At 39.6% G+C, this 15,729-nt stretch overlaps 1 protein-coding gene across 8 annotated transcripts in view; it reads right to left on the bottom strand.

Moving 5' to 3' along the window:
* VPS13D (vacuolar protein sorting 13 homolog D) overlaps window positions 1-15,729 on the bottom strand; it is a 301,392-nt gene that overhangs the window by 135,388 nt on the left and 150,275 nt on the right. For 7 of the 8 annotated variants that reach the window (XR_002824255.1, XR_002824256.1, XR_002824257.1 and 4 more), the window contains exons 57-59: window positions 13,967-14,146; window positions 12,084-12,200; window positions 11,104-11,253 (exon numbers count right to left, since the gene is read on the bottom strand). Coding sequence is in view for 5 of the 8 variants with exons in the window: in XM_023732177.1 (XP_023587945.1) it covers window positions 11,104-11,253; window positions 12,084-12,200; window positions 13,967-14,146 (447 nt within the window). In the remaining 3 variants the exon portion in view is untranslated. Of the gene's footprint in view, window positions 1-11,103; window positions 11,254-12,083; window positions 12,201-13,966; window positions 15,442-15,729 lie in introns of those variants that run through there. The other variant, XM_023732180.1, reaches the window with a different exon arrangement.

The following is a 15,729-nucleotide window of genomic DNA, read 5'->3' on the forward strand; positions in this document are numbered from 1 at the left end:
TTGTCAAGGATTTCATTTTACTTGGATCCACAATCAACACCCATGGAAGCAGCAGTCAAGAAATCAAACGGTGTACTGCATTGGGCAAATCTGCTGCAAAAGACCTCTTTTAAGCATTGAAAAGCAAAGATGTCACCTTGAAGACTAAGGTGCATCTGACCCAAGCCATGGTGTTTTTAATCACCTCATGTGTGTGAAAGCTGGATAATGAATAAGGAAGACCAAAGAAAAATTGACGCCTTTGAATTGTGGTGTTGGCAAAGAATATGGAATATACCATGGGCTGCCAAAGGAATGAACAAATCTGTCCTGGAAGAAGTACAACCAGAATGCTCCTTAGAAGCAAGGATGGCGAGACTACATCTCATACTTTGGACATGTTATCAGGAGGTATCAGTTCCTAGAGAAAGACATCATGCTTGGTAAAGTAGAGGGTCAGCAAAAAAGAGGAAGACTCTCAACAAGATGGACTGACACAGTGGCTGCAACAATGGGCTGAAACATAGCAACGATCGCGAAGGTGGTGCACGACCAGGCAGTGTTTCCTTCTGTTGTACATAGGGTCACTATGAGTTGGAATCAACTCGATGGCACCTAACAACAATAACAACAAACAGAAACTTAGAAAGGTTAAATTATTTGCCCATGTTCATAGATCTAGTAAATGGAAGAGTTGAGATTCAAATGCAGATATTTCTGGCATCAAATCCTTTGCCCTTTCTAGTACACTGCATGGATTCCCACTTGGCAGCCATTTTGTATCCTTCTGTTAGGTCTCCAAGTGTAGGGGTAAAGGTGGGAGACTCAGAGCACTTTCTACTGACTTTTTCCTACTTCCATTCTTGCCCCTACAATGTATTCTATACAAGCAGCTAGCTATCTTTTTAATTCATGTTCCTCCTTTCTTTACACCCTTCAGGGGCTTCTCTTTCTCTTAAGATAAAACCCAAACTCTTTACTACAGCCTATAAGGCCCTGCATGGTCTGGGTACTGCCAGCTTCTCCAACTACATCACATACAACTCTCCTCCAGGTTCCCCACAGTCTGGACACACCAGTCTCCTTATTGCTTCTCAAATGAGGGCAAGTCCCTCCTCCCTCAGGGTCTTTGAATTCTCCTAGAACATTTTCCCCCTAGTATTCTTCTCAATGGGTTGTTTATTCTCTTCCTTCAGTTTCAGCTCGACTCTCTTCCTCAGGAAGACCTTCCAGGACCACTTTATGTAAAATGGCACCAACCCTCTTTATTCCTTCATAGCAGTGATCACAGGTTGCAAATACTTATTTGCTTCCTTGCTTATTTATGGCTAACTCCCTCCCTAGGCTGTTAGCTCAAGAAGAGCAGAGATCTCATCTGTTTTGGTTATAGCTGCATCTCCAGAGCCCAGTACAGTGTCTGGCAAAGTCAATGCTCAGTAATAATTAACTGAGTGAATGAATCATTACCTATCACATCCAATATGAGAAATGACAAAAAAGACCTCATCTTATTCTGACCTTACCTTTGTTATTTCCCCAAATACATTTGATACAAGGGATACTAACCGATTATTTGCAGTAAATAACAAGAGGATACCGAGTGGTTTAAAATTAGGAAAGGTGTGCGTAAGGGTTGTATTCTTTCACCATACTTATTCAATCCATATGCTGAACAAATAATCTGAGAAGCCAGACTATATGAAGAACGAGGCTTCAGGATTGGAGGAAGATTCATTAACAAACTGTGATATGCAGATGACACAACCTTGCTGGCTGAAAGTGAAGAGGACTTGAAGCACTTACTAATGAAGGTCAAAGACTACAGCCTTCAGTACGGATTACACCTCAACATAAAGAAAACGAAAATCCTCACAACTAGATCAATAAGCAGTATCATGATAAACAGAAAAGACTGAAGTTGTCAAGGATTTCGTTTTATTTGGATCCACAATCAATGCCCATGGAAGCATCAGTCAAGAAATCAAATGGTGTATTGCACTGGGCAAGTTTGCTGCAAAAGACCTTTTTAAAATGTTGAAAAGTAAAGATGTCATCTTGTAGACTAAGGTGCGCCTGAGCCAAGCCATGGTGTTTTCAATCGCCTCATATGCATGGGAAAGCTGGACAGTGAATAAGGAAGATCAAAGAAGAACTTACGCTTTTGAATAATGGTGTTGGGAAAGAATACTGATTATACCATGGACTGCCAGAAGAAATGAACAAATCTGTTTTGAAAGATGTACAACCAGAATGCTCCTTAGAAGAAAGGATGGTGAGACTATGTCTCATACTTTAGACATGTTATCAGGAGGGACCATTCCCCGGAGAAGAACATCATGGTTGGTAAAGTAGAGGGTCAGCAAAAAAGAAGAAGATCCTCAAAGAGATGGATTGACACAGTGGCTGCAACAATGGGCTGAAACATAGCAACGATCGTGAAGGTGGTACACGACCAGGCAGTGTTTCCTTCTGTTCTACATAGGGTCACTATGAGTTGGAATTGACTCGATGGCACCTAACAACTACAACAACATACTAACTGAGAATTACGAACTCTAGTTTTATTCCCCCAATTAAAATTAGATGCTCCCTAAGGATAAGACCTTATTTTTAATTTCGTTAAAATGTTTTTCTCACAGGTCTATAATCATATAAACCCTCAAATCTGCTTATATTCTATGATTTAAAGCAAATATCAAATTAAGAGGTATTATAACTTAATTAATTTATAATCCTTTAATTTTTATTTTTTAATTAAAGAAAAGTAAAAAGTTAAGCTAATGAACAGCAAATAGCTCCTTGAGTCTTCTCTATAAAGATCAAAAAAGACAAAGAAATATAAATGGTTAAGTTACTGACTTTCTATCTGTCATCAAACAAATGGGATGTGATTAGCCTGAATTCTCTGCTATTTGTGATGTATGGTAAAAGGAAAAGGATTCTGAAAAGAGCTTCTGGCATTGACATTCTGGATGGAACTGCATCACTGGCGGTCCTGGGGACACACTGCACACTCCCAGCAGGAATGCAGGCTGTCCACTTTGGGAAAATCAGTCAGGGTCCCTGGATCTTTCTTTCTGAAATGTTCACCAGGGTTTCAAGTATGATGTTACAAAGAGATATATACAGTTGTTTTGACAGCATGATAACAGAACTTTGGCAAAATCAACTTTTACAGAACTCTGGAAGTTAATCAAGGGTACTACAGATTAAATGTGTCCCCTCAAATACGTACTGGAATCCTAACACCTATACCTGTGGGCGTGATCCTGTTTGGAAATAGTTGTGTTTGTTATGTAAATTTGATCATCCTCGAGTAGGGTGAGTTCTAAATCTAATCACCTCTGAGTTATAAAACGAGTAGATTAGACACAGAGACATGCACATACACTGGGGAAAGACAGATGCTATGTGAGGATCACCAAAGAACCAAGGAACACCCAGGACTACGTACTAGGAAGGGCTCAACATGGCTGTGACCCTGATTTGGACTTTTCGCCTCCAGAACTGTGAGAAAATAAATTTCTGTCCTTTAAAGCCACCCAATGTGGTATTTGTGTTACAGCAGCTCTTGGAAACTGAGACAAAAGGCTGGCAGCAATATAAGCAGCATCATTTTCAAGAAATATGGCTGAATCTGGTAAGAACAGCAAGCTCTGTAGCATTTTAACTTGTCCTTTTTCCCTTCTCCTCTCCCGAGCTCCACAGTAGCCTTGATAACCAGCAGCCTAGCAGCCACTGGAGGAGGCAAAATGAGTCTGCACTGCCCCAAAAGTCCCATTCCCAGAAAACTATCATTATTTGACTTGTCTGGCATCTGTCTCATTTCTGATATTGGCAATTTGTGTCTTCTCTCCTTTCTCTTCTGATCAGTCAGGTTGTTGTTGTTAGGTGCTGTCGAGTCAGTTCTGATTCATAGTGACCCTGTGTATAACAGAACAAAACACTGCCTGGTCCTGTGCCATCCTCATAATTGTTGTTGTGCTTGAGCCCATTGCTGCAGCCACTGTGTCAGTCCATCACGTTGAGGGTCTTCCTCTTTTCGCTGTCCCTCTACCAATCATGATGCCCTTCTCCAGAGACTGGTCAGATTAACATGTCCAAAGTACGTGAGATGAAGTCTCGCTATCCTCACATCCAAGGAGCATTCTGGGTACTTCTTCCAAGATAGATCCCTTGGTTCTTCTGGCAGTTCATGGTATACTCAACATTCTTCACCAACACCACAACTCAAAGGCATCAATTCTTCCTCAGTCTTCCCTATTCATCGTCCAGCTTTCGCATGCATATGAGGCAATTGAAAACACCATGGCTTGGGTCAAGCGCACCTTAGTCCTCAAAGTGACATCAGGTTAGAGGTTTATTAATTTTATTGATCTTCTTAAAGAACTAGTTTTTTATTTCATTGACTTTTTTCTACGTTTTTTCTGATTTCTACTTCATTGATTTTCACTGTGGCCTTTAGTATTTCCTTTCTTCTGCTTTCTTTGTGTTTAATTTGCTCTTCTTTTTCAAGCTTCTTAAGATGATACCTGAGTTCATTGTTTTAAGACCTTTCTCCTTTTACAGGTATTTAGTGCTATAAATTTCCAGTTAGTACTGTTTGATATTTCATAAATTCTGATATATTGTGTTTTCATTTTCATTCAGCTCAAAATACTTTCCAATTTCTGTTTTGATTTTTTTCTTTGGTCTACTGGTTATTTGTGGTTGTTGTTAGCTGCGACTGAGTTGGCCCCAGATTCATGGTGACTCCGTGTACAATGTTACAAAAGGCTGCCCTCCCTGGTCCCACACCATCCCCATAATCAGTTGTACATCTGACCACTGTGATCCTTAGGGTTTTCGTTGGCTGATTTTCGGAAGTAGATCACCAAGCCACTCTTCCTAGTGGGTTATTTGTTGTGTGTCATAGAGTCGGTTCCAACTCATAGTGGCCCGATAGAACAGAGTAGAACTGCTCCATAGGGTTTCCAAGGAGCAGCTGGTGGATTTGACCATTTTCTTAGTAGCCTGATCTCTTAACCACTTCACCATCAGGGCTCCAATTTAGAAGAGTATTATTCGGTTTCTAGATATTTGGGGGATTTCCCAAAAATCTTTCTGCTATTCACTTTTAATTTAATTCCACTGTGGAACCTTTTGTTGAATTATTAGCTATCGTGCTTTGTCTTGTTATTGTGGTGGTTGCTTCAGGGTTTGTAGTATTCATCTTTAACTTACCAGTCTACATGTAAATGAGATTATTCCATTTCATATGTAAGAGGCTTACGATAATATGCTTCCATTCCTTCCTCCCCAGCCTTTATGCTATTTATGCTATTGCTGTCATGCATTTTACTCATACGTATGTTATAAACCTCACAATACAGTGTTATTATTTTTGTTTAAGCAGTCAATTATCTTTTAAAGAGATTTAAGTAAGGAGAAAACCACCTTATATATTTACACATGGAGTTATCTTTCCAGGTGCTTTAACTCCTTTGTGTAGATTCATTTTGACATCTGGTATCACTTTCCTTCTGCCCGAAGAATGTCGTTAAACATTTTTGGTGATGAGGGTCTGCTGGTAATGAATTCTTTTAGCATTTGTATGTCTGAAAAATGTCTCTATTTCATCTTTGTTTTTAAAAGACATTTTGCCAGGCATAGAATTCTAGGTTGACAAGTTTTTTTTCTTTCAGTACTTTAAACATGTTGCTTATTGTCCTCTCACTTGTATTGTTTTCAACAAGAAATCTGCTGTTATCCTCATCTTTGTTCCTCTGTATGTAACACATCTTTTTTTCCTCTGACTGCTTTATCACTAGTTTTGAGTAATATGATTAAGATGTACCTTGGTATTATTTTATTAATTTTTTTGTGCTTGGGGTTCAATGAGCTTCTTAGATCTGTGGGCTTACATTTTTCATTAACTTTAGAGAAATTGTGACTATAATTTCTTCCAATTTTTTTTTGTTGTTTGTTTCCTCCTCTCCTTTGGGGACCTAATTACTCACATATTAGGGCTGTCTGACGTTGTCACGAAGGTCACTGATGCTGGTTTCTTTTTTTTCTTTGTGTGTTTCAGTTTGGATAGTTTATATTGCTATGCCTTCTTTGTTGTTAGGTGCTGCTGAGTCAATTCCAACTCATAGCAACCCCAATGTGACAGAGTAGAGCTGCTCCATAGGGTTTTCTAAACTATAATCTTTATAGAAGCAGATCACCAGGTTTTTCTCCTGTGGAGCTGCTGGGTGGGTTCAAACTGCCAACCTTTGGGTTAGCTCCTGCTATGCCTTCAAGTTCACTAATCTTTTCTTCTGCATTGTGTTATCTGCTGTTAAGCCCATCCAATGTATTTTTCATTTCATACATTGTAATTTTAATCTCTAGAAGTTTGGGTCTTTTTATATCTTTCATGTCTCTACTAACTTTTTAAACATGTGGAATACAGTTATAATAACAGTTTTAACGTCCTTCTCTAAAAATTCCAACATCTGTGTCATCTCTGGGTCAGTTTCAACTGATTACTCTCTTCATTGTAGATAATATTATTCTGGCTCTTTGCACACCTGGTAATCTTTGATAGGATACCAGATATTGTGAATTTCACATTGTTCGGTGCTGGATATTTTTTGTATTCCTACAAATATTCTTGAGCTTTGTTAAGGAATACAGTTGATTTACTTAGAAACAGACTGATCCTTTCAGATCTTCCTTTTATCATTTGTTAGACAGGTCTGGAGCAGTGCTCAGGCAAGGGCTAATGATTCCTCACCACTGAGGCAAGACTTCCCTGAGTCACTCTTCCCAATGTCCCATGAATTATGGGTTTTCCATTCTGACTCATGGGAACAAGCACCATTCCCAGCCCTGTGTGGGCACCAGGCAGTGTTCCCTCTAACTCTTCTGGATGGTTTGAATGGTAGTTTCCTCACATACATTGTTGATCAGTACTCTGCTGAATACACAGGAGGACACTCAGTAGCTCTCTAGATTTTTCTCTCTGTGCAACCTTCTCCTCCCAAGTACACTGTCCTATGAACTATAGCTGCCTTGGTCTCCCAAGACACTCGGCTCTGTTTTTGCAACTCTTCCAGACTGCTGGACTCCATCTCAGTTCCCCTCCCTGTGCCACAGCTTGGAAACACCCTCAAGGTGGTAAGCTGGGGCAACTGCAGGGCTCTTCTCTTTTGTTTCCCACCTCTCAGCATTCACTGTCCTTCATTGCCTGATGGGATTATTGTCTAATGTATTTTATCTGAATTTTGGAGTTGCTTCAGGTAGGAGAGTAAATCTGGTCTCTGTTACTCCATCTTGGCAAAAAGTGGAAGTCCGGTTCCCGTTTTTACTTTCTATTGTTGTTGTTAGGTACTGCTGAGTTGGTTCTGACTCACAGCGACCCTATGACCACAGAACAAAACACTGCCTGGTCTTGCACCATCCTCACAATCCTTGCTATGTTTGAGCCCACTGTTGCAGACACTGAGTCAGTCCATCTCTTTGAGGATCTTCCTCTTTTTGCTGAACCTCTACTTTACCAAGTATGATGTGCTTCTCCAGGGACTGGTTCCTCCTGACAACTTATCCAATATACGTGAGATGAAGTTTTGCCATCTTTGCTTCTAAGGAACATTCTGGCTGTACTTCTTCCAAGACAGATTTGTTCGTTCTTCTGGCAGTCCATGGTATACTCAATACTCTTTGCCAATACCATAATTTGAAGGCATCAATTCTTCAGTCTTCCTTATTCATTGTCCAGCTTTCACACGCATATGAAGCAATTGAAAAAAATCACTGCTTGAGTCAGGCACACCTTAGTCCTCAAAGTGACATCTTTGCTTTTTAACAAGAGTTCTTTTGCAGCAGATTTGCTAATGCGATACGCCATTTGAGTTCTTGACTGCTGCTTCCATGGGCTTTGACTGTGGATCCGAGTAAAATGAAATCCTTGACAACTTCCATCTTTTCTCCATTTATCATGATGTTGCTTATTGGTCCAGCTGTAAGCATTTTTGTTTTCTTTATGTTGATCTGTAATCCATACTGAAGGCTGTGGTCTTTGATTTTCATCAGTAAGTGCTTCAAGTCCTCTTCACTTTCAGCAAGCAAGGTTGTGTCATCTGCATAACTCAGGTTGTTAATGAGTCTTCCTCCAATTCTGATATCCTGCTCTTCTTCATATAGTCCAGCTTCTTGGATTACTTGCTCAGCATACAGATTGAATAGGTATGGTGAAAGGATGCAACCCTAACGCACACCTTTCTTGACTTTAAACCACGCAGTATCCCCTTGTTCTGTCTGAACAACTGCCTCTTGATCTATGTACAGTCTCCTCATGAGCATAATTAAGTGTTCTGGAATTCCCACTCTTTGCAATGTTATCCGTAGATTTGTTATGATCCACACAGTTGAATGCCTTTGCATAGTCAATAAAACACAGGTAAACATCCTTCTGGCATTCTCTGCTTTCAGCCAAGATCCATCTGACATCAGCAATGATATCCCTCATTCCAGGTCCTCTTCTGAATCTGGCTTGAATTTCTGGCAGTTCCCTGTTGACGTACTGCTACAACCGTTTTTCAATGATCTTCAGCAAAATTTTACTTGCATGTGATATTGATATTGTTTAATTATTTCTGCATTCTGCTGGATCACCTTTCTTGGGAATGGGCACAAATATGGATCTCTTCCATTCCGTTGGCCAAGTAGCTATCTTCCAAATTTCCTTGGCATAGACGAGTGAGCGCTTCCAGCATTGCATCTGTTTGTTGAAACATCTCAGTTGGTATTCCATCAATTCCCAGAGCCTTGTTTTTCACCAGTGCCTTCAGTGCAGCTTGGATTTTGTCTTAGGCTGGGTTCTCTAGAGAAGCAAAACCAGTAAAGTGTATAAATATCTATATAAAGAGATTTATATCAAGGAAATGGCTCACTCGGTTGTAGAGGCTAGACTGTCCCAAATCCATAGGTCAGGCTGAAGGCTTCTCCTGATTCACGTAGCCACGGTGGCTGGCAAACCCAAGACCCGCAGGTCAGATAGCAGGGCTCTTGCTCAAGGCTGCAAAGACTGACCAATCCTAAGGTTAGCAGACAATACAGCAGGTAAGCTGCTAGCTCAAATCCGAAGAACGAGAGGTCAGACAAACAGGAGCCAGCTGCAGAATCCAGAGTAAGCAAAAGCCTGCAAGCCTTGCCAGAAAGTCCACTTATACTCAATGTAGGCCACACCCCCAAGGAAACTCCCTTTCAACTGACAGCTACTGACAGCAGATCCTATCATGGAGGTGATCACATTATATCAAATCTCATCATGGAAGTGATCACATCATCATATGACTGCCCAACTACATCATAACTGCCAAACCACTGAGAATCACGGCCCAGCCAAGTTGACACACAACCTTAACGATCACAGATTTCTTCCTTCAGCGTCATTGGTTCTTGATCATATGCTACCTCCTGAAAGGGCTAAACATCAACCAATTCTTTTTGGTACAGTGACTCTGTACATTCCTTCCATCTTCTTTTGATGCTTCCTGTGTCATTCAATATTTTGCCCATAGAATCCTTCAGTATTGCAACTCGAGGCTTGGATTTTTTCTTCAGTTCTTTCAGCTTGAGGAATGCCAAGCATGTTCTTCTCTCTGGTTTTCTAACTCCAGGTCTTTGCACATTTTATTATAATACTCTACTCTGTCTTCTCGAGCTGCCCTTTGTAATCTTCTGTTCAGCTCTTTTACGTGATCATTTCTTCCATTTGTTTTAGCTACTCTATGTTCAAGAGAAAGTTTCAGAGTATCTTCTGACATTCATTTTGATCTTTTCTTTCTTTCCTGTTTTTTTAATGACCTTTTACTTTCTTCATGTGTGATATCCTTGACGTCATCCCACAACTCATCTGGTCTTTGGTCATTAGTGTTCAATGCGTCAAATCTATTCTTGTGGTGGTCTCTAAACTCAGGTGGGATATACTCAAGATCGTACTTTGGCTCTCATGGGCTTGTTTTAATTTTCTTCAGCTTCAACTTGAACTTGCATATGAGCAACTGATCGTCTGTTCTGCAGTCGGCCCATGGCCTTGTTCTGACTGATGATGTTGAGCTTCTCTATTGTCTCTTTCCACAGATGTACTTTCCACATGTAGAGTCGCTGTTTATGTTGTTGAAAAAGTTATTTCCAATGAAGAAGTCGTTGGTCTTGCAAAATTCTATCATGCGATCTCTGGTGTCGTTTCTATCACCAAGGTCATATTTTCCAACTACCAATCCTTCTTTGTTTCCAACTTTCGCATTCCAATCACCAATAATTATCAGTGCATCTTGACTGCATGTTTGATCAATTTCAGACTGCAGAAGTTGGTACAAATCTTCAATTTATTCATCATTGACATTAGTGGTTGGTGCATAAATTTGAATTACAGTCATATTAACTGGTCTTCCTTGTAGGCGTAATCCTATTACTGACAACATTGTACTTCAGGATAGATACTGAAATGTTCTTTTTGACAAGAAAAATATAATTTTTGAGATATAAAAGAGAGTAAATGAAAGCTAGCAAGCAGAGATAGGGGAAGAGAGATGCCAAGCCACATGAAGACTGCCCAGGAGCAGAAGCTCGGAAGAGACAAGGACCTTCCTCCAGAGGTAACAGAGAAAGAAAGCCTTCCCCTAGAGCTGGCACCCTGAATTCCGACTTCTAGCCTCCTAAAGTGTGAGAAAATAAATTTCTGTTTATTAAAGCCATCCACCTGTGGTATTTCTGTTACAGCAGTACTAGATAACTAAGACCTCAACGTGAACCTCAATCCTCCCACTGATGTTTAGATAATTTCTTTTTGTTGTTGTTGTTGTTTTACTGGCAAGATTGAGAACCATGGATCACCTTCCTTCATGTCACCTTGCCAGAGTTATCTAAAATAAATTATTTATGGAATAGCTATTATTTCAGAATTCTGCTGTAGAGAAAAATTAATGAAACAAATCAGGGTCGAAACAACTATGTCACAGAATGATCTTTTGAAGGCCACAATAAGGTATTTTCTTTGAAGCATTAAATTTTTACAACATCAAACGCTGGATCTGTTTGGGTGTTCAGCATGAAAACAAGTTGTTTAACCGTTCTGAAAACGCCCCCCGTCACCTGTACATCCTGTATGCTGAGTTCAAGCATGTGACTGGTTGCCAGCTGTGTATAGTGCACATTGATTCCTGTAAGACTTGCGAAGACCAGTTCTTCTGGGACTTTATTAATTAAGGACAACCCAATTCCACCTTCCAACTTCACAAGCACCTGAAGGGAAACCAAAATATGGCATACTGATGACTGTTTAAAACAGAGTTCAAGGTAGCCAGTAGAGTACAAGGAAATAAATGGCTTTAAATCCCTCTACTTCAGAGCAGATGAAAACCACTTAGGCGAATCCTATTATTCACCTTGATAGTTCAAATACTATCATCTCACTAGAAGCCTTCCTCTCTAGGCACACGCCCCAACCCGACCAGAACTCCAGAGGGATTTGATGATAGCTCCATCTCAGCACTGATGACATTCTGAATTTTGCTGTAGGAATGTAATTATTTGAGAATCTTTCTCCCTATTTGGAATGCAAGCTCTTAATAAGTTATTCACTGAACTTCCGTTAACATCCAGTACAGAGCTTTACACACAGGCACTTGATTAAATAAATAACTGAATAACAAGTGTGCCTTTTCTACATTCACCTTTGCTTCCTTTTCAAACTTCCTCTTCCCAAAGCCCAAAGAGGGAGAGGAGAAGGAAGATGTCAGGTCAACTTGGCCTCCCCTCAACAACAACAAAAAAAAGAAACTCTAGCTTCCCTATTCTCTTCCTTAAATTCAGATTGGTTTGCTTCCTTTATTGTCATCTTATTTTGGCAACATTTGTTATATTCTGATTCCACATAAACTTTAGCTATCATTTACATAACATATCACATATTCATGCTGTGAAATATTAAACAGTGCCAAGCATCACCTATACTCAGAATGCATACAGGACAGAAAGAAAAGAGTAGGTCTAAACTGAGAAAATCACAGACCAAGATTCTACCTAAACAAATTGATGATCAAAGAAATAAATATATAATATTTAAAACTTACTTCCAATTCCTGCTCTGTAACTGGATTCCTTAATTTCTGCAGCTCTTGTTCAGTAATAGGAAGTTCATCCACTTCATATGATGAACGGTCACTTTTCCGTTGACAGAAATCTGTTACCTGAAGTCAAATAAAACAGTGTACTAAGAGGGTCCATACTTCAAAAGTGAAATCCACTCTATGACTATTGTGTAGGTCAACATTCACTATATAGTCAAAAATCCTATGAAGGTTACTGGTTTCTAAAGCACTACTTATGTAAGATTTTTATAATAATCAGGTAAACTTGGCTTTAAATCTACATGGTAAATCTAAGCTGTAGACCTTGAGTACCTCAAGGTTAGGCATCTGTAGGTCATCTAAAATTATAGGTCAAGTCAAAATATGCAAACCTCAAAGATCACTAGATTCAATTTTTGCCTTAAGACTGCTGTTTAAAGAGGTATTGTAGATTATAATGTACTGTCTCGGAGAGTTTACTGTTACTTACCAGCATCTTTTTCTCCTTAGCTGTCTAATAACACGATGTCTTGATAAATCCATATCTCCAGCCCAGATCTCTCCCCGAGCTCCAGAACCATATTTACAATGCCTTCTAGATATCTCTACTTAGACATCAGACAGCTACCTAAACTCAACAAGTCCAAAACTTAACTCATCAATTCCCCCAGAAATCTGTTCCATGTTCATCTCTTAGTGATCTGTACCATAATCCTCCTCGTTGCCCAAATCAGAATCTTGGAGGCCATTCTTGATACCTCTCCCTCATCCCACATTCAATTAATCATTAAATCCAGCTGATTCTACTCCTAAATAAATTTTATTTCTAGTCATTTCTCTCTGTCCTGCTCATGGCCACCCCATGCCATTTAACCTAGTCTGGGCCACTACAGTCTCCCACCTAGATTACAAAAGCCTCATAACTGGTCTTTCTCTATGCCCAGTTTCGCCCTACTCCAATGCTCCACACTGTAGCCAGAGTAAAGTTTCCAAACTAAATTTCTGATCATGTCATTCTCTGACTCATTACCTAGAAAAAACTCAAAATCGTTACCATGTATTCCAGGCTCTCCATGATCTGGCCCCAGCCTTATTTCTTACCATATTCTACATGCCAGTTGGGCTGAACTACTTTCCATTCCCCAAAAAGGTCACTCTCGCTTACCTCTGGGCCTTCACTTATCAACTTCACACATACTATATAATTGACTTATTATGTTTACTGCTTATTATTTGTTTCCCCTGCTAGAAAGTGAGCTCTCCAAGGAGGCAAAGAATTTTGTCTGTTTGCTCACTGATAGATGCTCAGTACCTAGAAGAGTGTCTGGGCTCTAACAGGTGCTCAATAAATAATTGTTGAATGAACATTCTCATTACTTAGAACACAACCCCTCCCTGCTTCCTTCTCTGTGTGGCTAACTCCTTTTGGGCAACCTTTAGGTCTCAGCTTAAACATCACTTCTTTTAAAAAGCCTCCCCAGCCTTCCAAATATGAGAATACATGTACTTCCAGATACTCTCCCATAACATCCTCCACCCTTACTCTCATAGCACAACATTTTAACTGTTGATTAGGACCCTCATCTATCTTCTGGTTGCTCATGTTATTCGTATATCAATCATTTCTATTAATATATTGAGATAATGATTAATAATGACACTGACAATAATATTAAGATGCACTGTTCTTAGCATTATCTTTTTTAATTCTTGTTAACAACTTTGAGAGGTAGGCTCTATCCTCATTTTACAAATGAGGATACCATATCCTCACATCCAGTGTAGGAATCTACATGCAGTATGTGCTCAATAAATATTTGCTGCTAGACTAACACAGGCAGGAAAGTACACTGGGTTACATGCGAGTTCTTATGGTAAATTATCACCTGGAGTGCTCTAGTTGGACCATCTGGGATGACTCTGATGGTTAATACTCCAGAACCAGGCCTCATTTTTTGGTTAATAAATTGTTGTTCAGGTGGAACTGTTCCCAAGAGTTCCATGGAAGTATCAGGACCAAGAACAACTTCAGCTCCATCAAACAGACCAGAAAGTCCTCCTTTGGCCTAAAACACATTAGAGTAAAGACATGTAAGAAAAGGCAAAAGCACTAACTGACAATATAATATGCCCACTTGAAAGGAGTTATCAAATTTAAATTCTTTTTTGGAGGGACATGGCCAATGTACAGGAAAGCATTTACTATCTGTTCAACTTTGCAGATGATGAAAAACAGCAGAATTACTTGGGTAAGTTGGAAAGTTATGCTGTATGAATTTGGGGAACTATGAGTGGGAAGTTAATTCCATGAATAGAGTATATTGGTTTACTCTGCTTGTAATAGCTTCTAGTCATTAAAATAATAGCTTAAAAAAATAGTCAAAGCACTGTTTGAGTAATCTCATTACAGTCTGCTTAAAAATCTAAAATATTCTGAAAATAAAACAATTATCAGTATCACTCAGTTTTCCAATAAGAAGCAAATTCTAGAGTTGAAAACCTCCCAGACACACCTAGGGCTGGACAACCAACCCCAATATTCAAAAGATGGTGTCTCTCGTAAAATGAAATATGAAGCTGAGAATATCACCTGATGCCCAGTTATTTAGGCTTTTGGAGAAAAGCATCTTCTTGCTATAATGTGCCCCAAGTAAAATGAAGTCTACAGCGTGATGCCTATAAGACAGGGCTAGAGAAGATAATGGCAAAGAGTGTCCAGATGCCGTATGTTAATTTTCAAACACTGAATAACAAAAAAGGGTTTAGAGGACAGGTTTCAACACAGAAAAAAGCTTTTTATGACTGTTGTAAGTTTAGAAATAAAGTGTATACACAATCTTATAAGGGCATTGTCAGAAACTGTTTTAATGCCTTAAGTTACTTTATTCAGAATAATGGGATGGAAACAAGTTTATTTCTCTAACCCAAACACCTTCTGCTCTGCTGAATACTATTATTATAGGGTTATTCACAAACAGAGAAATGAGGAAATAGATTCAAGAAACAACAAACACAAGAAAGGGGTTTATTTGGGGGAAAATACTCCAAGAGAATCGGAATTACATGGGCTTTAGAAACAAACCAGAAGTAAACTCAGGGTCAGACATGGAACCCCCCACCCCCCAAATTATAACAAGCCCCGTCTTGCCTCTAGAAGTCTGAAAGGTATTACTAATTGAAAATCACAAATCCATCCCAGATGTGTGCTCCATACAGTGAGCAGCTTGGCTTTGATGAAACAAGCCCAGGGAAACAGAGATAAAGAAAATTAAAATCTTACCAAATAGTAGTCAGAGGCTCCTTACAGCTTTCTTCACTGCCCTGGAGTAAAAACTCCCTCTATGGGAAGACAGTCTGGTTTCTACCAGGGACAGACACACTAAGAGCACTCTCTCAAGGTCTTGATGTTCTGACCTTCTAGGTAAAACCCTGGGCCGGGACAGAACTACACATACAGCCACATGTGTTGTTCTGCTATATGCCCAAACTTCCTAGACACCTTCCTACCTACTGATCTCAGGATCCATGGTCTCATTCCCAGCCTGAAGCCAAAAGGGTAGAAAATCCAAACTCCTAGTAATTTTCTGAACTCCTATTCGCTTGTAAAGTACCTGAGAGCTTAGTATGCTATAGAATGGCTGAGTCGAAA

This window comes from Trichechus manatus, unplaced genomic scaffold (genome assembly GCF_000243295.1).
Source record: "Trichechus manatus latirostris isolate Lorelei unplaced genomic scaffold, TriManLat1.0 scaffold00048, whole genome shotgun sequence".
Classification (NCBI taxonomy): Eukaryota; Metazoa; Chordata; class Mammalia; order Sirenia; family Trichechidae; genus Trichechus; species Trichechus manatus.